The sequence below is a fragment of the Nelusetta ayraudi genome, unplaced genomic scaffold, assembly GCF_046127955.1.
Source record: "Nelusetta ayraudi isolate G7.1 ecotype Tasmania unplaced genomic scaffold, CSIRO-AGI_Nayr_v1 ptg000026l, whole genome shotgun sequence".
Lineage (NCBI taxonomy): Eukaryota > Metazoa > Chordata > Actinopteri > Tetraodontiformes > Monacanthidae > Nelusetta > Nelusetta ayraudi.
In genome coordinates this window covers 6,619,233-6,643,547 of record NW_027466076.1, presented here as the reverse complement: position 1 = coordinate 6,643,547, position 24,315 = coordinate 6,619,233, and the positions used below count along the sequence as shown (strand labels likewise).

General features: G+C 51.2%; 1 protein-coding gene across 5 annotated transcripts in view; it reads left to right on the top strand.

Moving 5' to 3' along the window:
- The first annotated feature begins 2,301 nt into the window (after positions 1-2,301).
- LOC142890388 (glutamate receptor ionotropic, NMDA 1) overlaps positions 2,302-24,315 on the top strand; it is a 32,856-nt gene continuing 10,842 nt past the window's right edge. The window contains exons 1-16 of one of the 5 annotated variants that reach the window (XM_076029367.1): positions 2,302-3,155; positions 8,847-8,981; positions 10,141-10,317; positions 14,522-14,581; positions 15,524-15,621; positions 17,338-17,459; positions 18,421-18,595; positions 18,807-18,951; positions 19,564-19,650; positions 20,534-20,669; positions 21,065-21,192; positions 21,850-22,014; positions 22,872-22,990; positions 23,457-23,569; positions 23,730-23,878; positions 23,990-24,147. In XM_076029367.1, the coding sequence (XP_075885482.1) occupies positions 2,907-3,155; positions 8,847-8,981; positions 10,141-10,317; positions 14,522-14,581; positions 15,524-15,621; positions 17,338-17,459; positions 18,421-18,595; positions 18,807-18,951; positions 19,564-19,650; positions 20,534-20,669; positions 21,065-21,192; positions 21,850-22,014; positions 22,872-22,990; positions 23,457-23,569; positions 23,730-23,878; positions 23,990-24,147 (2,216 nt within the window). In that variant the 5' untranslated portion in view covers positions 2,302-2,906. The remainder of the gene's footprint in view (positions 3,156-8,846; positions 8,982-10,140; positions 10,318-14,521; positions 14,582-15,523; positions 15,622-17,337; positions 17,460-18,420; positions 18,596-18,806; positions 18,952-19,563; positions 19,651-20,533; positions 20,670-21,064; positions 21,193-21,849; positions 22,015-22,871; positions 22,991-23,456; positions 23,570-23,729; positions 23,879-23,989; positions 24,148-24,315) is intronic. The other 4 variants (XM_076029368.1, XM_076029371.1, XM_076029369.1 and 1 more) reach the window with 4 other exon arrangements.

The following is a 24,315-nucleotide window of genomic DNA, read 5'->3' as shown; positions in this document are numbered from 1 at the left end:
CAGCTAACTGCTTACATAAGTGCAGCAGCAGCAGCAGCAGCAGCAGATTGGCTGCGGCTCGTATTGACGTGCGAGCCGTTGAAGAATGGGCAGCGGCTCCGTCAACTCATTTAATCAGAGTCACGGCCGTCCAATGAGTGGCCCCGTGGCGGTGGCGGTGGGGGGGGGGAATCATTAAGAGCAGCAGCAGCAGCAGCAGCAGGAGGTGGAGTGTGACAGTGGTCCGCAGCAGAGCCATTTGTTCCTCTGGATGCCGTCGCAGCTGATTCATGCAGCGGCTGCGCTGGTCTGTGCGGCTCACACTGCTAACTGCCGTGCTAAATACTTTACACCTCGGAGCGCAGGCACATCTTAGCAGCGGCGGCGGCGGTGGCGGCGCCAGGATGAGCACGGTGGCGAACACAGTGAATTCCGCTGAGGTGGTTTCAGAGCGCCGTGTTGTGCAGCTGGAGAACACACTGCTGGCTGAGAATAGCAGGAGGATATACAGCGACTCAATAGTGAGGTCACAGAGCTTACTGTCCAATGCAATACCAAGTCCATAAAGTATCATAAATATTGACAGCCAATGAAACAAGATCTCAGTGTTTGACATTTCTTTGACGGACCTTCACAGTCTTCCAAGAAGCAAAGTCAATTCTTCACTTCAATGAAATATTCAAGCCGTCCTATTTCATTTGTATTGAATCAACAATGATATCATCTAATTGACCTTCTCATCACTGTGGCTAAATGTCATCTTCACTCTTCAAACATTGATCACCAACGCAACGAGCAAATGTTATTGCTTTTTAAAGCTGTATTGACGTCTTTGAGACGACATCAGGCAGTTTGAAGCTTGTGGGAAAGTTGACTGGAGCCTGACTGGATGCATTTTAGCCTGAGAGTTTCTGTCGTTTTGGGAAGGTGAGGAGGGCGCTGCAGCCAGCACCTGACAAGCTGTTGATTTGTGGCACCATGCGACTAATGTATCAGCACCTAGAAACACAGAGGTGGTGACTGTTGGCAGAGTGGGGAGGGGCCTCAGAGCCCTGTTGACATTTTTCAGCTTTTGCTGATACGAGCAGCGGAGATGACACAAGACTGAACCTGGCTGGGAATAACATTTTTTGAAGATCACCCAATAATGAGGGTAAAAAAGCTGAACCAGAGCCAAGATGAACGCTGCTTCTTGGTGATGACACATCTGGTGGTGCCACATCCCTTCATAAAGGATCCATCCTGACGTCTCTCGCTGTGTGTTTGCCGACCGCTGTTGCCTCGCTGCAACTTGTCTGTGCGCTCGCGTGCGTTGCAACAACAAGGAAGAGAAAAGAGAAGTCCTGTTTCCACGGTAACCAGGAGGCTGCTGCTGCTGCTGCTGCTGCTCTGCTGCCTTGCTGCACCCAGAGATGCTTCAAAGGCTTCAAACTATCAACTCTCCATCTGTCCCTCTGCCCTCAGTAGGTGTCGCTGGAGTTCATGGGCACAATCCAATCACAGGTAGCGTTGTAGCCCAGATGGCAGCAACCAACCCAGACCAAGACCTTCTCCAGACTGAGAGCAGCGAGATCCAGACCAGACCAAGACTATAGACATCAATTCAATTCAAGTTTGCTTCTACATCAATGGAACAGCGGGGAAACTGCCCACAGATCCAAATAGCTCTGCAGAGACCCATTTCTGGGCCGCGACCCACCGCTTGAGAAACACTGGTGCAGAGAAACAAGCGGCAAAGCGACTTATGGTTGTGTCTCCTCGGTCTTATGGGAACCTTTAATATTGCAGCGCTACTCGTGCCCACCAGGTATGAACTCACTCGATCGGCCCTTTCATGTTCCATCATGGCAAGCATCCCATTGTGTGTGTGTGTTCTGTGCGAGCGCACGTGTGTGTGTGTGTTCTGCTTGAGCAGGCGCATTCATTTTTCATGCTAGAGACAAACGCACTTGCTCCAGCGTCATGCTCCAGCGTTCTACTCAGGTGTCTCCAGCACCACCATCATCACCACCATCATGACCACCATTCAGCTGAAAAAGAAGCAGCAGTAGCTGAAGCAGCAGCAGCAGCAGCAGCAGCAGCAGCAACAGTAGCAGCAGCAGCAACTGAAGCTGAAGCAGCAGCAGCAGCAGCAACAGTAGCAGCAGCAGCAGCAGCAGCAGCAACTCAAGCAGCATCAGCAGCAGCAGCAGCAGTAACTGAAGCACAACGCCAACGCACTCGCAAAAAAAGCCAATACGACGGGAGCGCGCAGCACCGCCGTAGCGCGCATGCACAGCTGTCAGCACCAAGGACAGCAGCCCCCCTTCTCCCCCAAACACACACATACACACACACACACACACACACACACACACACACACACACACACACACACACACACACACACACACACAGAGCGAGCGAGCAGACAGCAGCGCCGCAGCGGCTGTGTCCAGTCCGCCTCCCGAGCTCGCTGCAGCGGCAGAAGGCAGCGCCGCCTCCCGCCCCCCTACACCACCACCAAAACCACCACCCAGCAGCATCCACCCGAACCCGAAGCCGACCCGAACTCGGACTGGACGCGTCGCACTTGGAGAGATCTGCAGAGAGGAAGAGGAGGAGGAAGAGGAGAGAAGCAGGGCAGTGCGGTGGTCTGTCAGCCTGCTGCCCCCCATCACCGCCTGCATTCCTCCGCAGTGCTCACTCATCCATCCCCCTATCCTCCTCCATTCTTCCTTTCTTTTTTCCTTCCGTCGTTCACCGCCGCCCACCTGGATCTCGTCCCGCAGTCGCGCGCGCTCTAAACCCCGTGCCGAGCCGAGCCGAGCCGAGCCGTGCCGGGAAAACCGCTCCAGCCGAACCCACCGCCGCCGCCGGGGAGGGAAGCGACCGGACCGTCGCCGACCGGACCGGGGCGGACCGTTGCGGGCTCGGTCGGTCCCACCATGGGTGTCCTCCTGCTGGCGCTGCTGCTCTCGGGCTCCGTGGCGCGAGCCGCCTGCGAGCCCAAGATCGTCAACATCGGCGCCGTCCTGAGCCAGAAGCGCTACGAGCAGGTGTTCAAGGATGCGGTGAACCAGGCCAACCAGGTGTACGGCAGGGACAAGTTCAAGCTGACCGCCATCTCCGTCACGCACAAGCCCAACGCCATCCAGATGGCGCTGTCGGTGTGTGAGGACCTCATCTCCAGCCAGGTACCGAGCTCCTGTTGTCTCTGCTGCCTGTACTGCTGTTAGACGCTGACATATAGAATATCCATCCATCCATCCATCCATCCATCTTCAATCCCCTCTTCTTCCTGCTCTCAGGGTGTGTGTGTGTGTGTGTGTGTGTGTGTGTGTGTGTGTGTGGGAGAGGCTGCTGGAGTCTCTCCCAGCTGTCACTGGGTGAAGGCAGGGTGCCACCCTGGACCAGTGGCCACTTTATTAGGCACACATAGATCTAGAGTTCCTAATTCACCTCACATGCATCTGTGTAGCCACGCCAAAATAAAGGCTTTTCAATTTTCTATTTACAACAGCCTTCGATTTTTCAGTTCCTCTTCCTGCACTTCACCTGTACACTCCCCATCTTTTGTGCAACGACTTAACTGAATCTGTCAGCTTCAGCTCACTTTTGGAGTGTAGGAGGAAGCTGGAGAACCAGCAGAGAACCCAGCAGACACGGGGAGAACCTGGAGAACACCCAGTAGACACAGGGAGAACCTTGAGAACACCCAGCAGACACAGGGAGAACCTGGAGAGAACCCGGCAGACACATGGAGAACCTGGAGAGAACCCAGCAGACACAGGGAGAACATGGAGAACACCCAGCAGACACAGGGAGAACCTGGAGAGAACCCGGCAGACACGGGGAGAACCAGGAGAGAACCCAGCGGACACAGGGAGAACATAGAGAGAATCCAGCAGACACAGGTAGAACCTGGAGAACACCCAGCAGACACATGGAGAACCTGGGAAATACCCAGCAGACACAGGGAGAACATGGAGAGAACCCAGTGGACACATGGAGAACCTGGAGAGAACCCAGCAGACACATGGAGAACCTGGAGAACACCCAGCAGACACAGGGAGAACCCGGAGAGAACCCAGCAGACACATGGAGAACCCGGAGAAAACCCAGCAGACACATGGAGAACCTGGAGAACACCCGGCAGACACATGGAGAACCTGGAGAACACCCAGCGGACACATGGAGAACCTGGAGAGAACCCAGCAGACACAGGGAGAACATGCAAACTACCACACAGAAAGGACCCAGAATTGAACCCACAGCCTTCTTGCTGTGAGGTGACAGTGCTACACTACACCACCTTGTCGCCCATGTATAGAATAATAATACTAAAATGAAATGAAATAGTGAATGCAGAAGGTTGAGAGTCAGGCTGGCTGATGGTTCCACTGCTGTATGTCCTGCTTGGTTCTCTGTGCTGTTTCCTACCAGGCTGCACAAACGTTGCGTTGCCAGATTGTGTGCAACCACTGAGCCGGCCCTGGTTTAACCCGCCTACCATTTGTCCAACTTGGCGTCCGTCCTGCTCTTGTGCATGCGAGTCGCACAACACTCCCAGTTTGAAGTCCACGCCGCTGCGCTGGTTTGCACTGCAGGAAGCATCCAGGAGGAAACACAGGCTTCAGCTGGGTGCAGCTGTGCAGTTCAGGGCAGCCAGCTGCAGATCTGCTGAAGTGCAAAAAAAAAGATTAGCCAGCGAGGGGTGAAAATGCTGGAGATGCTGTCCTCACAATTACACACTTGGCTTTCAGTGAGTGTGTGTGTGTGTGTGTGTGTGTGTGTGTGTGTGTGTGTGTGTGTGTGTGTGATACGGTGCAGTGGTTTGTGTTCAGTTGGTGTGGAGGAAAAGGGAAAGAAATGGTCTCACAAGCGAGCGGCTGTCTTCCATTTCCTGAGAGAACTTGAAATGGAAGCCTCTCATTCACTCCTCTCCATCCATCCACACTTCTATCCATCCATCCATCCATCCATCCTTCCATCCATCTTCTATACCTGCCTCCTCCTGCTGCTCTCGGAGGTCTGCTGGAGCCTCTCCCAGCAGGGTGTCTTGGCCTCAGGTTGCATGGTTTTGGAGTGTGGGAGGAAGCTGGAGAACCTGGCGAGAACACGCAAAGCTCACACAGAGAGGCCCCAGACTGGGATCGAACCCACAACCTTCTTGCTGTGAGAATACCACTGTTGATGGTGAAAGATTATTCAAAGTAGTCAGATACAAATGTGTGTCTTGCATTTGAAGTGATTAAAGTTTAAGAAACATGTGACTTGTAGTTTAATTGTTAAATTGAGGTGAGTTCAGTAAAAGCTAACTTGTGTCCAATGTTGAGTTGTCTTATTTTCAGTCCACAGAGCTGTGAAGGGAAGGAGGTACTGTCCTGACACCTCTGGTCGTCTAGGGGGAGCTCTAGGCTCCAGGTGTGGCTTCCCTGACAGGAAGTCTACATACAGGAAATGATGTCATGCGATTCTCTCACTGGCTGTGTTCCATACATGCGCAAGTAAAAAGCCAAGCAATCAACTCAGTGTCCTGCGTCCTCCTTTGCTGTGTCTCAATTCAGGGTCTGCATCCTTGAAGTACGCATTTTGAAAGGAAGTTGCGTCATAGCACTGCGCAAAGGCTTGTCCCAATTCCCAAGGGTGCTTAGGACGCTCAAAATGTGTACTCGGAAAAACGCACTCGTTTTAGCCGAGTCCAAGGATGCACCGCTACTATCCTTCGCGTACTTATGTATCCCATGATGCTTTGCGTGCTGCTGCAAAGCATCCTGGGATCCTGGAAAGTCAGCTGAAATTAGCGGCATGTACTGGTAAAGACACAACATATAAATTTAAGTATTGAAGTTTCACATAAAGTATCCAGTTTTAACGTAGGATTTTACTTATTTGATCATCCAACGGCATCGTTAGATGGTGAACCAATGGTTAGCTTGATGCTATAAAAGCATCACTTCCGGGGTTGGCCAGCCGGAGGGAACAGCGGTGACGAAACGAGGAAATACGCCGAAGGCTAGACCGTCCCGGGTGGTTACCGGGGAGGTGGGCTTTGGTCCGTCCTTCTAGGCTGGGTGCTCGAAGAACGCTTCCTTCAGACGGAGGACACTCGGTCTCAAGGATGCAGACCCTGAATTGAGACACAGCACTTGACTTCTCTGGAGTCACAAGCAAGGAAGGAGGAGGAAGAAGGAAGCAGGTGTAGAAAGTGTAGAAGGTGTAGAAGGTGTAGAAGATGGATGGATGGAAATAATGCACAGTGTGAGTTAGCCAACCAAGACCTTTGGCTAGTCTGTAAAGATGGTGTAAAGATCTCACCCAGCTGGAAACAGACCTCCACCCTGCTGATGTCTCCTTCCAGCAATGGCACCCTGCTGCTCTCGTTTGCGTGATGAAAAATGTCCGGCCCAAAAAAACCCAAATGTTTCCAAGAAAACAGAATGCGCCTCATAAGTAATGCAACTGAAGCGAAGCTCTCGGCAGCACCGACACGATGTTGCAGCACGTTGAAGGTGTGAAAGTTTCCTCTGGAGCGCCATTCCTCGTTCTCCACACACACACACACACACACACACACACACACACACACACACACACACACACACATGGCTGGGCTTCACGCCTGCATCACCATTAACGTCCTCGGGAAGTCTGCCACGGCCTGCAGAACGATAACAAGTACGAGCGTGGGATCCATCTAAGCTCCACAGTGGAAAATCTGGCCAGATTTATGCTCTTGCTGTATATGTGTAAAAGCTTAATTTACTGCCCATAAACACATTAATAAAAATTTACAGTACTATCATTTTGTTCATCAGAATATATGTAACTCCCAGTTAGCTGCCATTTTAGAGCCTATCCATCCAATCCTGACAGCACCTTTCATATTTTTGGTCCTCAATTATCCATTGAGAAGAAGGTGGACCAGGTATCCAGGTTTGGGTCAGGCAGGGCCACCGTAGTTCACTGGCAAGCTCAGGAGAGGGCGGGTGAGAGGGTGAGCAAAACGTTACTGCAACCTAAAATGTTACTGTTTCTTCTCAAAATCTCCCTAAATATGTCACACCAGCCATCCATCCATCCAACCATCCATCCATCCCTCCATCCATCCATCCATCCCAGCAGCTTGAAGGGAGTCTAGATGGGATGAGAGCGGCTTCCAGAGAGAGAGGGGGGGGGGGGGGTGTAGTTGTAGGGCAGATGGAGGAGGAGATGCCTGCCAGCAGTCTGTGGAAGACAAGACCTCGTTTTCTGACCCCACCATACGGGCTGCTCGCATCCCATAATCCACTGTTCCGCTTTCCTTCCCTCCGCCGCCCGTCCCAGCGCATTCTCTTTCCTTCCGCCCCCTCGAGGGGAGAGGCAGAGGGGGGGCGGGGGGGCGACCTCAGAAATTCTTTCTAGCTCAAGTCGCTGGGGCGTGTTCTTGGGCAGAAGCGGAGCCATTCCGGTCAGAGACTCTCTCCACTCGTGCCTCCACCGGTTCCTCCGTCAGGCCGATCCGTGTCGACGTCTGCGCCTCAGAAATTGTTATTTTTAACTCCTTATAAAACATTTGTCTTTTCATTTTTTCCTGGAGTCGCAGCGATGCTTCCACTCAGGTGGGCCTGGTTTTACGTCAGACGAAAAACAATCATCCTCCTTTTCTGCAAGGTTCTTCATTGGAGCCCTGCGAGACTCTCATTGTGAAATTTTCAATGACAGATATGAACGATTGCATTGATGAACCTGCACCAGCTCACCTCGTTGTGAAGACATCAAATCTGAATATTTTTCTTTCTGTTGCCGCATTCTCTGTTGACTGAGCTGCTCGATTGTGATTAATTCAGACTTTTTTTTAACCCCGGTAATTAAGGGTGGGATGAGTCCTCGCGAGAGAAGCGAATGCCGTCTCGCGTGCACACTTCTATTTGTGACCTTTGGGGGCAGTAATGCACCTTTGCTGCATCTAGTCCGCTAAAACCTGACAACCAGAAAAGGAAGCAAAGAGGAAGAACACGTAGCAGCAGGTGCCGCAGCCAAAATAATGTAAAATATCAGCACTGAAGAATGGTTGGTGTGGCGGCGACCTCTCCTGAAGGTGTAGCGTTAGTAGCAGCCAGTAGCCTGTTAGCGCCGGCAGCTAACTGAGCTGGTCGCTAGCTAGTGGGCTAACGTTAGCCACCGTAAACCGGAAGCTGCTCAGGTGAAAACGGAAGAGCGCTTGTCTCGACACTTAGAATAGACTCTAAGATACATAATGTCTCTCATTGTGACTCTGATTCTCTTTCACACCGAGTTCTCAATTGCTGCCAGAAAATGTGGACATGCTTGTGCTTGCGTGGGTGGGTGTGTGAGTGTTTGTGCGTATGTATATTTATATACTGTGTATATATATATATATATATATATATATATATATATATATATATATATATATACATATATGAGCGTATCTAAGGCTGGGCTGGATAGTTCTCATGATTTGAAAAGAAAACCCAGTCTCTGTTTGCACTCTTTTACTTCAGTTGCATTTTGCAAATATTATTTGCAGTTTTAAATAAATAAATATTTAATTGAGTTTTTGTAATGCAGCTAACAACTAACGCGTGGAAGTGACGAATACAAGTCATAAAACATTTCAAAAGGCCTCAACGCCGTTCTGTTAATAAAAGCTCTTTGTCCATATTCATATATTTTGTCATTTTTTCCTTTTCTTAAAAGTCTCCATCTTGTTCTCGTGAAGCCAATACCGTGTATGAAGAACCAGTGCAGTTGCCCTAACCGAACCCTTCTACCTTCAGACGACCTGGATGACTGTGAATTCCTGCTGTTTTTGCCATCTAGACAGACAGGAAGTGGGGGTCGTGCTGCTCTCCCTTCACCTCCTCTCTGTGTCCCTGCAGGTCTACGCCATCCTGGTGAGTCACCCTCCGCAGTCCAACGACCACCTCACTCCCACCCCCGTCTCCTACACCGCCGGCTTCTACCGCATCCCCGTGGTGGGCCTCACCACCCGCATGTCCATCTACTCCGACAAGGTGGGTGATGATGGATGATGCTGATCGATAGTGAAGAAGAAGGGGGGGGGGGGGGGGGTGGAGGGATGATGCTCAGCGCAGCTCTCACAAGGCTCTTGCATTAAATGCACTGTCACCATCCATCACGTTACGACACGTTAGCGGTTGTGATTAAATGGAGAGAGAGACAGAGAGACAGAGAGACTGCATGTCAAGTCTGAGCTGTGTGAAGCGAAAAGGTCATTAAGCTATGGAGCCCCCAGAAGGACATGGAGGGAACATTTTTTTGAAGAGTAAAAAATATTGTGACGTTTTCCGAGATCTTGCAAAACTCTTTTTTACTCTTCAAAAAACAAAAAAAACAAACAAACAAAAAACCAAACATTTTTTGCTGTCCAAAAACTCACCACCAAAAAAAGATAGAAAAGAAGAACAATGGTGCTTGTGAAATAATGAAGGGCTTGGCTGAGATGACTGCATGTGATGATGAAGAATTCCAAGGCTTCAGTCAGAGATCGAGTGTGACATTTGTGCATCATTTGCATGCAAGTCACATCAACATTCCAGCGCTGACTGGATGTTAGTCTGCATCACAACACCTCCTCTGCTGCCAGCAGCAGCAGCAGCAGCAGCAGATGTGTTCTTTATTACTGGCTTATATTTATCATAATGTTATATAGAATAATAAGCATTATGCACAGTATGCATGTTAAATATAAGTAGTGTAGTGCACTGTTGGATCACACAAAGTCAAAGTGAGATTAAAACTATATGATATTTGGCAGTGTTGAATTTCATGCCACAGTGGACAAAGTGATCAATGTTCTGGCATGCAGTCGGACTCTGGGATGCTTCCTGTGTTTCCAATGGGGAAGTTGTGGGAACTGGACCAGATCATCACTTCTCCTCGCCCGGGCTGATGTTCTATGACAGGGCCGTCAAATATAATGACACTGCGGGCCAAACTCGGCCCACGAGCCAGAGTTTGACACCTACGTTCCATGATTTTGATGCAATAGGATCGAATGTGATAGGATGCGCCTGTCATGTGTCCTTGTGGGAACACTGTACCCCACCCTGCGCTGGAGTACCGGCCCAGGCTATCAGCACTCAGAGTCACTCACAGGGCCATGAATCATTGAGAGGCCCTGGATCTTCACACCGCCGCTCCTGTGTGCAGAGCATCCACCTGTCCTTCCTGCGGACGGTGCCTCCGTACTCCCACCAGGCCCACGTCTGGTTCGACCTGATGAGGGAGTTCAACTGGAACCACATCATCCTCATCGTCAGCGACGACCACGAGGGCCGCGCCGCCCAGAAGAGGCTGGAGACCCTGCTGGAGGAGAGGGAGACCAAGGTGAGGCCCCGCCCCCTGGTCACCCCTACCCCACACACCCCCTACTGCCCCCGCCGTCCACCCGCCCTCCCCCGCCTCTAGATTATATGACAGTCAGGCACGTGAGTGCATAAGTAGGGCTGTTAATGCAGAGGGAAGAGAAGGACCTGGAGGAGAGTGGGAGGCGTTGTGTGTACGTGATGTTTCCTCTCTGTTGTGTGGCCACATCTCTCTCTCACCATTGTGTAACATTGGCTAACATTCCTAGAGACATCTACAGCGTCTAATGTGGTCTAATCTTGACTGAAGTTTTGTATGTTTATTTGCTCATCGTCACGTTGCTTTTCACCACAGTCCAAATTATCCTGTGTCTAGATCCACAGCGGGAGCCAAATAGTGGACTTTAACCTGGGGCTTTGCAAACCGTCGCACCAACTCCGCCCCCTGCCGCTCCCTTTAGTCCTCGAGTCGCTGGCTCGGTCGCAGAGGTGGCAAAAGTGTTCACGTTCTCTGCTGTTTACTGTTCTATAAGAATACTCTGGTCAAAGTCAAAGTACTCATTCTACTCCTTTACTCCAGTACAAGTAAGAAAGCACAGGTACTGCAATGTACTTGTGTACAATGTACACTTTCAATAACTGACTGTCATTTTCTACACAGTGGCACCAAAGCCGAGGTTTCTCTACGTTAATCTCCGTCTAAAAGATGATCCAACCACGCAACAGCTGAGTTCAAATAGCTCCACTTCAAGCAGCAACGACTGTGTTAACAATAACAAGTGAATATTTGAAAAACAAGCATGTGTTTCCATTGTAAGGAGTAGAAAGTACAGACGTTTGTGTGTGAAGTCAGTAACAGACGGCAGAAAGAGAAATACTCAGGTAGAGTACAGATACCTTCAAAACCAACTGAGGTACAGGCACCGAGTATTTGTACTTTGTTAACTTCCCACCTCTGCTTTGTGGCAGGAGGCCACCCTGTGTCTTTATCTATACCCCCCCTAGAGGTCTGGTGTTTTATTGCATCCCTGATGGTAATGTTGGCTGGGGCCTCTCTCTTCTTTCTTTCTTTCTGTCTGTCTTTCTTTCTTTTTTCATTCCTTTCTTTCTTTCTTCATTTCTTTCTTCCTTCCTTTCTTCCTTTCTTCCTTTCTTTCTTTCTTTCTTTCTTTCTTTCTTTTCACCATGGCCCTGATGGATGCGTCCAGTCTCAGTCAGGCTCTGAGCTGTGGATGTGGGTCAGCGCAGCCTCGCTGATCCTCTGAGCCAAAACACACTTGAGATTGTGATGCTGATGATGATGCTGATGATGATGCTGATGCTGATGCTGATGCTGATGCTGATGCTGATGCTGATGCTAATGCTAATGCGTGCCCTTGAGGAGGGAGCAGAGCAGGCTGTGCCAGCCACACAGACAGTGGAGATGCCATCTCCATGCTCCCATATAATGCTGTGATATTACTCTGGGATATTATTACTACCCGCCCCCCCCCCATTCTCTGGGGCTCTTTGCTGTAATTGTGTGTTGGAATGAGACGCGTCCTGATTTAGACAGATTTAATTAAATCAGTGCTGATGAGTTTGTGAAGATGACGCAGGCCTGTGGTGATTCCCAGACGAGAAGCTGCTGCAGTGAAGGGATGACGATCGCTGCTGATTAAACCAAAGAGAGAAGCCCAACCCTCTGATGGCGGCAGGTGTTGTGATCAATGTGGCTCCTTTGTGCCGCCTCATTGACGGAGGTTGAAAAGATGCGAGCGTCCAATCGGCGGGCGGCGCTGACTCAGATCTGCGCCAGCGGTGCTCAGACGCTGCCAATGAGGAGGCTTTGAAAGCGACTCCCAGAGCTTCGTCTGCATGTTAGCAGTGGGCGGAGCAGTGACGTCATATTCAGTCCACCCTGAATGAAGACACCTCACGTCACCCTCAGTGTGACACTACAGGGTGAGAACGCGGTGCGTTCACTGACAGCCAGCAGGAGGCTGCTGCGTCGGTTCTGAAGGCCTCAGGCAGATTTCATAGAACCTGACAACACCAGCGAGCTGGAATATGATTGGATAAAAACTCAGTGGAAGCAGCGCCACCCAGTGGGTATTATATGATGTTAAAAGAACAGGAGAATCACTTTATTATCAGATTTTATGGGTAAATGTACTTTTTTAAGTGTGTTTAGTCCAGCAGAGAAGGACCTGGCTGGTCCTAAAAGCGCCCCCTACTGCACGTTAGCATGAAGCCATCTGTGAGGCCTGCGACTGCGACGCTGAGGGAAGTTGCAGAACCCCCCCCCCCTCCCTCTTGCAGGCTTTAATTAGCCATAGATTTAGTCATGACTGCGGGGCTGCGGCAGTTTGAACAGGCGCCGAGTGTGATTCATTTGAAAAGCCCCTCCAAATGTGTGCAGCAACAACCAATAAGAGAAAGTCTGATGAAAATCAGCGGATTAGCCGGCTGAGCAGAGCCAATTCTGACTGCATTCAGCTCAGAGGAAGCAGCGCCAGCGGCCGATTGATCCCATTAACAAATGTTGTGTGAATAAGCAGAGCTGCTTTTTAAAGGATAGTCTCATATTTTGGCACTTGTCAAAAGAGAGAAGAGAAGCGAAGAGAAGAGAAGAGAGGAGAGAAGAGAAGAGAAGAGAAGAAAAGAGAAATGAAGAGAAGAGAAGAGAAGCCCTGGGAGGTGTTTGTCAGGTCTGCACCTTCAAGCAGGAACATCTCAGTTTTCCTGAGGGGGTTCACTAAGGCAATGGCCTTAGTGAGCCCCGCCCCCTCAGGCTGATACTATAAAACACATCAGAACATTAAACATCCTTTGAGTCACCACAGACTGAAACCTATCTTGTGTGGTCATTGGGGACCTTTCCTACTGGTTGTACAGCGTATAGCAGCGCATCACATAGAGAGACGGTTGCACCTCCACCTCCACCACCACCACCACCTCCACCCTCATGAACCTGAGCCTGCATCCTCTCAGTCAGCCAGAGTCCAACACGCACTGCCGCGTTGTTGCAGGACGCCGGCTTGCTCACGTCACGCTCCAATTAAGAGTGAGGGAGACACACACACACACACACACACACACACACACACACACACACACACAGTGCCGTCGGGGGGCCGCTGGGCAGCTTGATGGCCATTGGTTAGCTGGGTCACACTGACGAGGGGAGTGGCCGTCAGCAGCAGACACTCAGTGGGACCAACAGCAGCTGAAATATTCATGACTGACCGAGGAGACAAAAATAGAAGCAACAAAAAAAAAAAAACTCCTTGGGGGGGGCGTGGGAGGACAAAGAGGAAGGAGGTTTTTCCTTTTTTCAAGTGGTTGTTGTGTTTCTGGGCTGTGCAGCAGGCTGGGACTCACTGGAGGCCTCTGACCTGAGTTTGGATCAATGTGATGAGCTCTTCCTCCTCAGAGTGGCCTTCACTCCTCACTGGCAGGTGGTTGCTTTCTCCTCCACGCTGCAGTCCAACAGGACAGTGTGATGAATTCATGTCTTACAGTGGAGGAGGGAGGAGGGGTGGGGGGGGCACAGAGTAGATGCAGTTGTGTTTGTTGGTGGGGAGGACCTGCTGGTGAGTGGAGGGAGCTGCTGGCTGTGGACATCCAGGTGGCGCTGCAGGACTCCAGGTTGGTCTTAGACCACCTTGCAAGGGTCTCCGTCTGGGACCCAGAGGCATTTTCACTGGGTCTGGTCTCAGTTCCGGACTGGGCCGACTGACTGGGTTTTTTTTTATCCTGACCAGTGGAGACTCAGCCAACACTGTAATGACACCATAATAACAGCAAAGAATCCAGCTGCTGCCGTTTTACACCCTGGTGGTGACACCCAGAGTGACGCCCTGCCCCCTTATTACTAGTGAGTGTATTTTTGAATTTAATGAAACACACACACACACACACACACACACACAGCGTGCCTAGCTTGCTCCACGGTCCTTGCTGTGAATCTCCGCTTGCTTTGATTTTCTCATTTGAATTCTTCATTTTCGCGACTGAAAGCTGAGTTTTCCGAGCCGATCCTCGGGAATCCCGGGCCTCCCGCCGCTCCGCAGATCCAGCCGGATTCTGGGTCGCCGACGTGCTTTGCAAGCCCCAGGGTTAAAGCTCCCGATTTGAAGCGGAACAAGTGGAGATTTGTTGGAATGCTTTACTGCCCTCCATTTTCAACTGTTTATAATATTTTTCTGTGTCTGCATATTTTCTCTGTGCACATTACTCATCAGAATAAAAAAAGGAACTATGAAAACGACCAACTGTCCTATGACAACAAGCGAGGACCAAAGGTATATTTGCATGGTCAATGCACGCCGCCCACCAACTTTCCAAACGTAGCAACTAGAAACCAGGCCCAAGCGGTTTGGTCCCCAGCCGAGCCAGAACTCTCCCTCTCTTGGTAGCACGTCTTTTCTGTTCCTCACCACTTTGAGACATTCCCTATGATTTCAACGGCAGAATGGTTTCAAACTATGATTTTTGGTTTTGTTTTTGGTCACCACCACGACGACGGCCGCAAGAAAAAAAAAAAACAAAAAACAAAACACACGTCGGTGACCTGCGCCCGGCTTTTTTTATTTTGATCATTTTCATTTTCTCCTTCGATCAAAAGGAATGCATGTCCTCCTCGGAACGCACACACACACACACACACACAAACACACACACACACACACACACACACACACACACACACACACAGTGTTCCAGCTCAGAGCCGTCGGCCGCTGCGGCCAATCAGATGCCACTTCCTTCTCGTCCGAAGCACCCCCCCCTCCCTGTTTTCAGCAGTGTTTTTGTTGGGGGGAAGACGCCCCCCCCCACCCCCCTCCACCTGTTTTTTCAGTTACCTGGTTGCATTGACCTTCTTCTTCTCCCTCTGCCTACCTAACACATGCACGTCCTTCTCTGGAGCCTTGACATGTTAACCCTCCGTTTGCATGCCAACAAATGCAAAAGTTTTTGGTTGTTTTTTTTTTTTTTTACCTCCCCTCCTCCAAGCTTTTTTTTTTCTTTTTTTTTTTTTTAGTTCAGCCGGCCGGTTTACCCTCCCACCCCCACCCCCCCCTCCTGGATCGCCTTCCTTTTCTTTTTAATCTCTGTGTCCCCGTTTTTTTTCAAACGAAATCGGCTGAGCGCAATAACCCAAGCAGGTAAAAGGGGGCGCCGCGGTGCCGTCTGAGGCAGAGGGGGGAGCAGCTGGCTTGACCTTTCTTGTGCCCCGATCACAGGCAGAGAAAGTCCTCCAGTTCAGCCAGGAGACAAACTTAACTGCCCTGCTGCTGGAGGCTAAAGAGCTGGAGGCCCGAGTCATCATCCTGTCCGCCAGGTGAGTGGCAGCCGGCCGGAGCAGCAGCCCAGTGTCCTTGCAGCCCAGTGTCACTGCAACTGTAGCCCAGTGTCCCTGCAGCCCAGTGTCACTGCAGCAGCAGCCCAGTGTCCCTGCAGCCCAGTGTCACTGCAGCTGCAGCCCAGTGTCACTGCAGCCCAGTGTCACTGCTGCTGCACCCCAGTGTCACTGCAGCAGCAGCCCAGTGTCACTGCAGCCCAGTGTCACTGCTGCTGCACCCCAGTGTCACTGCAGCAGCAGCCCAGTGTCCCTGCAGCCCAGTGTCACTGCAGCTTCAGCCCAGTGTCACTGCAGCCCAGTGTCACTGCAGCTGTAGCCCAGTGTCCCTGCAGCCCAGTGTCACTGCAGCTGCAGCCCAGTGTCCCTGCAGCCCAGTGTCACTGCAGCAGCAGCCCAGTGTCCCTGCAGCCCAGTGTCACTGCAGCTGTAGCCCAGTGTCCCTGCAGCCCAGTGTCACTGCAGCTGCAGCCCAGTGTCACTGCAGCAGCAGCCCAGTGTCCCTGCAGCCCAGTGTCACTGCAGCTGTAGCCCAGTGTCACTGCAGCAGCAACCCAGTGTCACTGCAGCTGCACCCCAGTGTCACTGCAGCTGCAGCCCAGTGTCACTGCAGCAGCAGCCCAGTGTCACTGCAGCTGCAGCAGCAGCCCAGTGTCACTGCTGCTGCACCCCAGTGTCACTGCAGCAGCAACCCAGTGTCACTGCAGCTGCACCCCAGTATCACTGCAGCTGCAGCCCAGGGTCACTGCAGCTTCAGCCCAGTGTCACTGCAGCCCAGTGTCACTGCAGCTGTAGCCCAGTGTCCCTGCAGCCCAGTGTCACTGCAGCTGCAGCCCAGTGTCCCTGCAGCCCAGTGTCACTGCAGCAGCAGCCCAGTGTCCCTGCAGCCCAGTGTCACTGCAGCTGCAGCCCAGTGTCACTGCAGCAGCAGCCCAGTGTCCCTGCACCCCAGTGTCACTGCAGCTGTAGCCCAGTGTCCCTGCAGCTGTAGCCCAGTGTCACTGCAGCTGTAGCCCAGTGTCACTGCAGCAGCAACCCAGTGTCACTGCAGCTGCACCCCAGTGTCACTGCAGCTGCAGCCCAGTGTCACTGCAGCTGCAGCAGCAGCCCAGTGTCACTGCTGCTGCACCCCAGTGTCACTGCAGCAGCAACCCAGTGTCACTGCAGCTGCACCCCAGTATCACTGCAGCAGCAGTGTGTTGTGTCGCTGGCGGTGATGATGTTCTCACACACACAGTGACTGTGGAGAGTTTCACCCCTGGAGCTGCTGTACACACCTGACACTGTGACTCACACTGCTTTGATTAGTGTGTGACGCAGCTCAGCCAGATCATTGTGTTGTTTACACACACACACACACACACACACACACACACACACACACACACACACACGTCATTTCTATAGAGAGTAATGGTTGGAATTCTTATTGTTTCTCTAAAATAATGCATGTTTTTGTGATAAGACTTGACACACACGGGGTGTCAGTCACTATGAGCATTTACTGTGTATCCACATGATGAACAGGTCTACTAGCAGGGTCTGTTTGGGTCATTGGATTTTATTTTGAAATCATGAAACCATAACTGGGAGTCTCTCTCTTTTGTCAGTCGATTGCTCAGAATTTCAGTATTTTACACGGTCAACAAAAATAATCTATTTCATTGTATTGCATGTGATTGCTGCTGTGTGTGGCAGTGAGGAAGACGCTGCTCGGGTGTACAAGTCGGCCCGCCTCCTCAACATGACGGGTTCGGGCTACGTGTGGCTGGTGGGCGAGCGCGAGATGTCGGGTAAAGCCCTGAGCGAGGCGCCAGACGGTACGTTGACCCAGCGCAGAGCGCCGGGCGCTGACCCCCCTAGCACCCAAACCCACACACACACACACACACTCCCAGGATTAGAGGATCAACCTGTGAACCCTCTGATTACACTAATCATTTGCAGGCCGCCTGCACAGTTTCATGTCATGGCTGCAGAATTGTCAGAAGCAGTGCAGTGAGTGTTTGAGAGCCTCTTCCTCAGGAGAAGCTCACTCACCTTCACCATCTGCTGTTACTCAACTGCAGTGTGTGCAGTGCATACAGTTCAGAAGGGAAGAATGAAAATCAGATTTGCTTTTTCCAAGTTTCTAATGTCCTAGGACCTGGACTGACCTGGAGGAGGCTGTGTGGACCTGGCTGCAGTAGAAAAACTTGGCTGAAGTTGGATCATCGCCCAGCCTCTCTGCTCCCATCACACCTCCCTATTTTCTTTTCTTCTTTTCTTTCTTTTTTTTGCTTGTTGTCCCCGATCCAACTTCCAAGCACTCGTTGCACTTGCTGGGAAAATAAAAAGGTCACCTGTGGCAGCATGGGAAGATGATCTGCCATTGCCCCCCTAAAACAGCCTTCAGCAGATGTGTTTCCCCTCCCTCCCTCCCTCCCTCCTTCCTTCTTTCCCTCCTTCCCTTCCTCCTTCCTTCCTTCCTTCCTTCCCTCCTTCCTTCTCTCCTTCCTTCCTTCCCTCCTTCCCTCCTTCTTTCCTTCCTTCCTTCCTTCCCTCCTTCTTTCCCTCCTCCCCTCCCTCCTTCCTTCCTTCCCTCCTCCTCTCCCTCCTCCCCTCCTTCCTGGAAAGAACCAGGCGGCAGTAAAGGGCGGCTCTGCTTCCGATGCCTGCTGACCTTCTTCACTCTGAAAACCTGCAGGCCCCCAGATGTTTTTAGCCATTTGCAGCGAGGCTCCAGAGTTCCTAGCGTCGGCCGCTCGGCGCTCGCTGACTGCTGTCTGATCGGCTCTTCAGGTCTGATCGGGCTCCAGCTCATCAACGGGAAGAACGAGTCGGCCCACATCAACGACGCCGTGGCCGTGGTGGCTCAGTCCATCCAGGAGCTCTTTGAGAAGGAGAACATCACAGAGCCTCCCAGGGGCTGCGTGGGCAACACCAACATCTGGAAGACCGGCCCGCTCTTCAAACGGTGCGAGCCGTCTGTCTGTCTTTACTGCCTGTCTACAATGGCCATCATGCATCATGGTGCTGCTTAGTCGCTATTATTCCTATTACCACAAGAAATCACAACCTTCCTGTAATGATACAACGTGAGGCTGTGAGAAAAGCTGGAAATTGCTGAAATTATTATTTTTTTTTACCCGACCTCTGCGTCTGCTGTTGCCTTTTGCCCCCTGCAGGGTTCTGATGTCCTCAAAATACCCAGAAGGCCTCACGGGACGCGTGGAGTTCAACGATGACGGCGACAGGAAGTACGCCCACTACAGCATCCTCAACTACCAGAAGAGTCGACTCATCCAAGTTGGCATTTACAATGGCACGCAGGTGAGCTGAAGGTTGAAAGCTGCTGCACTCAATCATTGATTGACCAACAGGTGAGCGGAGCGCTTCCTGCTTCCTGCTTCCTGCTTCCTGCGTGGACTCCCAGCCTCACCCTGAACTCTGCCTTCAGATAAAGACCTTTCAAAGAGCATGGCTGTGGGTTGTGACACCATGACATCATTCCCTATGCATCATTCAAGTCATGAATAAAAAGTGATGGTAAATGATGGCTTTCAGCGTTGCAGCGCCAGTTTTGTTACTTACACCTTTCAATTATTGCACAATATTTATTACAAATGTTTTTTTCTAAACCTGGTTTAGAAATATTGGGATGTCAAAAATATTTTTCATTATTTTGCAAGTTGTTTTTGACGGACTGGTTTCTTAATGACTGTGAGGTGCTGGAGCCCAGTGGGCTGCTACCCCCCCCCAGCCGCTGCAGGTTGATGGAGGAAATATCAGAGCTGCTGAGACGCCATTATATAAAGCTGACTCATTAGCACTGCTCACCCACGCTGCTGCTGCTGCTGCTGCTGCTGCTAGCGCCTCGTCAGCAGGCAGCAGCAGCAGCACACCTACAACACTGCGTGTGTGTGTGTGTGTGTGTGTCTTCAGGTGGTGATGAACAATCAGCGGAAGATCATCTGGCCCGGAGGAGAGACGGAGAAGCCGCAGGGCTTCCAGATGTCCACTCGATTAAAGGTACGATGCTGCTGCTGCGGCTGTGGCTGTGGCTGCGGCTGCTGCGGCTGCTGCGGCTGTTGTGACACTGTTGTCCACACGGAGGAGCGGAGGCGGCGCTGATACACTGGGGGCGCCTGTCAGACAGGAAGTGCTGACGTTAGCCTTCTTGGAAGGCGGCGGGGGGAGGGAGAGGGGGAGGGGTCCCTGATCCCTGCCCAGGGAGGCGGCACTAACCAGCAGCGCTGTAGTCCAGACGACACCAACCAACCAACCAACCCAGACCAGGACCTGATCAAGACTAGAGAGCCTGGAGATCCAGACCAGACCAAGACTGTAGAAGGAAAATCACAACCAAACCAAACTGAACAAATGAGCAGAATTCTTTTATTTCTCAGTTCCAGTTTGCTTCTACGTCAGTGGAACAGCAACATCTCCTCTCAGCAAGGCCTCTTTGCCAGATATTTAAAACCATTTAAAAAAACCAACATCTTTTCTTCATTAAAATAAAAAAGTGGAACTGAGGGGTCAGGGTGTCACTCTGGGTGTCACCAACAGAGGGAAACAAGGCAGCAGCTGGAGTCTTTGCTGTTATTATCGTGTTATTACACTGTTATTGGCTGAGTCTCCACTGGTCTGGATCAACCCCCCCTCCTCCCCCCCCCAGTCAGTCGTCCCAGTCCCAGTCTGACCTTTACTTGTGGAATTATTCATGGTTTACAATTACAATGAATGACCAACTTTGACAAAAGGAGCGGGGCTTTGTGTTTAATAATCCTTGAATGTTTGAGATTCTCTTGTTCTCTGCTCCTTCCTCACACGGTGGTCGCCCACTAACAACAACATGTCAATGTTGTCCCCGCGCTGTGCATAAATAAAGCTGCCCTTCTGCCGCTTGCTGCAGATCGTGACCATCCACCAGGAGCCGTTTGTGTACGTGAAGCCCACGCAGGCGGACGGAACGTGCAAGGAGGAGATGACGCTGAACGGAGTCTTAATTAAAAAGGTTATCTGCACTGGGCCCAATGAGACCATCCCAGGTAACCTATCAGGGACGTTTCTGCTATCTCTGTGCTTTTAGCGCGAGCCCCGCCCACTGGAGATGCATACATATATATGCAGTAGGTATCTATATATGTATGCATGAAGCTGAGTGTGCCATTCCGAGAGAGAGCGCGAGAGAGAGAGCGAGAGAGAGAGAGAGCGAGAGAGAGAGAGAGAGAGAGAGCGAGAGAGGCTGGTTCATGCTTGGTCCGTGTGCTGTGATTCCTGGCAACAGTGTGGTTGTGCGTGTTGTCATCTGCATCGTGTCAGCCGAGGGTGCCGCCGTCTCTTTACTGAAGAGAGAGAGAGAGAGAGAGAGAGAGAGAGAATCCCTCTCTTTTGGAAAGTGTTGATCTTTGACCCGGGAACTCTTGGCTGGTCTTTATTACAGGACGCCCAATCGTCCCGCAGTGCTGCTACGGCTTCTGCATCGACCTGCTCATCAAGCTGGCCATGACCATGAACTTCACCTACGAGGTTCACCTGGTGGCTGATGGGAAGTTCGGGACTCAGGAGCGAGTGAGTGTTGCCTTGCCGTGGTTTCAATGTCAGTGGCCCTCTGCTACTGTTGTGATTGGACAGCAGTGAATCTGATTTGACTCCACTGTGAACGAGGCACTCAGAGTTTGCAGGATGAAACTGAGATGTCCTGGACGCCGCTTGAAGGTTCGGAGCAAAGAGAGAAATCATAGTTTGGGATTTTTCTCTACGGAGTCACATTCAACTTTGCAGTTGTTTCTTTCAAGAGGAATTCACAGATGAAAGCGTCCAATCGGCTGCGTCACGATGAGTCCATTTGGTCTAAAATCCCAGTTGTAAAGTTTCAGGCAGTTTGTGAAAAGCCATTAACGAGCCATGGAATTCCCTCTGAGGACAGAGGCCACGGCTGCACTTAAACCCAGTGGATGATTTAACTTTATGGCTTCATAGCTCAACACCCAGGCTGTTCTTATCACCGCAGGGCCCTGTCTTTTCTCACAACCATAACAATAATAATAATAATAATGATAATAATAATAATAATGATAATAATAATAATAATAATAATAATAATAATAATAATAATAATGATCATTAAATCCACACCGTCGGTTCTTCAAGACAAAGGCCAGGAACACAGCGCAGCGTCTTCAGCACCTCCAGCTGAGTCTCCACTGTTAATGGCGACCCCTCCAGGTGAACAACAGTAACAAGAAGGAGTGGAACGGCATGATGGGGGAGCTGCTGGGGGGTCTGGCCGACATGATCGTGGCTCCGCTGACCATCAACAACGAGCGAGCGCAGTACATCGAGTTCTCCAAGCCCTTCAAGTACCAGGGCCTCACCATCCTGGTGAAAAAGGTGAGCCACTCACTCACTCACTCACTCACTCACTCACTCACTCAGTGACCTCTGATGACTGAAACCAGCGGCCAGCTGTTTGTATCATACTAGTTTGAAGTTGCTATCATACTCAGTGTTATAGGGCAGGTAGGAAACCTCCATGCGTGTGTTTTGCATCAGGGCTGCGTTGAGTCCGCATTCAGTTTGCTGAATGAATTCTATTGATTTACAGATGACCAGCGAAAAGGAAAAGTTTCTATCATATTAACATCAACTAAAGTTGAAAAGCCTGCAGGTGCAGGTTGAAAAAAGATAGAGATGGAAAGTTAGGATGTTTTAATGTAGGTTTTATTTTATTTTTTTCAAATATGCAAATTTGACAATATTTCCTAACTGCTATGAAACAGTTTCCCCAATTTAAAATAATATAGAAAGAAAATTTAAGGAAGCAAAATTATTAAAACAGAAAAACATGTCAGTGTGAAAAACATACTTATGTGAACCAACTCAAACACATACATACATACACATACACATACCATCACATGCAGTCATCCCTCTAATTGATTGATTTGATCTGGTGTGATTATATTGGACATGAAAAACCTTTTATGGTATTTGGGAAGTGTTTGTTCTTTCCCTTTTCCTGTCAGTAGGCAAAGTTATGCCAGGATTCCAAAATAAAAGCACCAAAACAAGGGCTGCTGCTTGTTCTTCCTCCCTGCAGCAGTGTGCTCTCTATAGAGGCAGCCTGGTTGAGATTATGTTGAGATAATGTTGGGATGATGATGGTGGCGGTTGCGTTGTGTCTCTCCATCAGCTGTGCTGTGTGTGTGTGTGTGTGTGTGTGTGTGTGTGTGTGTGTGTGTGTGCAGGAAATCCCTCGCAGCACGCTGGACTCCTTCATGCAGCCCTTCCAGAGCACACTGTGGCTGTTGGTGGGTCTGTCGGTGCATGTGGTGGCCGTGATGCTTTACCTACTAGACCGGTTCAGGTACAAGGGTGACCCCCCTCCACACCTGTGTGTGTGTGTGTGTGTGTGTGTGTGTGTGTGTGTGTGTGTGTGTGTGTGTGTGAGTGAGTGAGTGTGTTGTCCGTGTGTGTGTGTGAGAGAGGGCTGTATGACGAGTGCGTGCTGCTGCTGCTGCTGCGTCCTGCTGGCTGCTGATCCTCCCTTCCCGGGTGCGATGGACGGAGGGATGGGGGGAGGAGGCCGACGGAGGTGAAGATGGACTCCCAACACCATCCCACCCACCGCTCCGTCCTCCTGCAAGCCTTTCTTCCTCTTCATTTTCCTCTTTTTTTCTCCCCAAAACTTTGTGTCCCTCTTGCTTGGCCCGCTCATCTTTCAGTTCCCCTCCCCGCCACTGGGGGGCTCACGCCCTCCCCCGCAGGTTGGTGACGATTCTCTCGTTTTATCTCCTTCACGACCCCCCCCTTCCCCCCCCCCACCTCTGTAGCCCCTTTGGAAGGTTTAAAGTGAACAGTGAAGAGGAAGAAGAAGACGCCCTCACCCTGTCCTCCGCCATGTGGTTCTCCTGGGGAGTGCTGCTCAACTCTGGCATAGGAGAAGGTGAGGCAGCATCTTCCTGTTTCTGGATGTGCTGCTTTGGTCTCATTGTTCCACGGTCGGCACTCCGGCACCTCTGATTCAGCTGCAATGTTCACCTTGACTTGTGAAACTGGTCCCGCTGAGAGCCACCATGGACTCTGTGCACCTTGTCCTGCTGCAGGAGCTCCTCGCAGCTTCTCAGCCAGGATCCTGGGCATGGTGTGGGCCGGCTTCGCTATGATCATTGTAGCATCTTATACTGCCAACCTGGCAGCCTTCCTGGTGCTGGACCGGCCTGAGGAGCGCATCACTGGCATCAATGACCCGCGGGTGAGTGAGAGGAGCAGCGGCAGAACCACACCTGAGGAAGTAGTGCTACCAGTACCAGTACCAGTACTGCTACTGCTCCTAACCCTCCCCCACTGTGTGTGTTGTGTGCAGCTGAGGAACCCGTCAGACAAGTTCATCTACGCCACGGTGAAGCAGAGCTCGGTGGACATCTACTTCCGGCGGCAGGTGGAGCTTAGCACCATGTACCGCCACATGGAGAAGCACAACTATGAGAGCGCAGCCGAGGCCATCCAGGCCGTGCGCGACAAGTGAGTCTCGGCCGGCCAGAGGGGCCGCGGCGTCGGCCAGCAGGGGGCTCCACCTGTCGCACACTTGGACAGAAAGGCCAATATCCAGGCCTGCTAGTGCGCTTTAACTCCTGTCACTGCAACACACACACCAGCGCTAGCTCAGCGTTAGCTCAGTGTTAGCTCAGC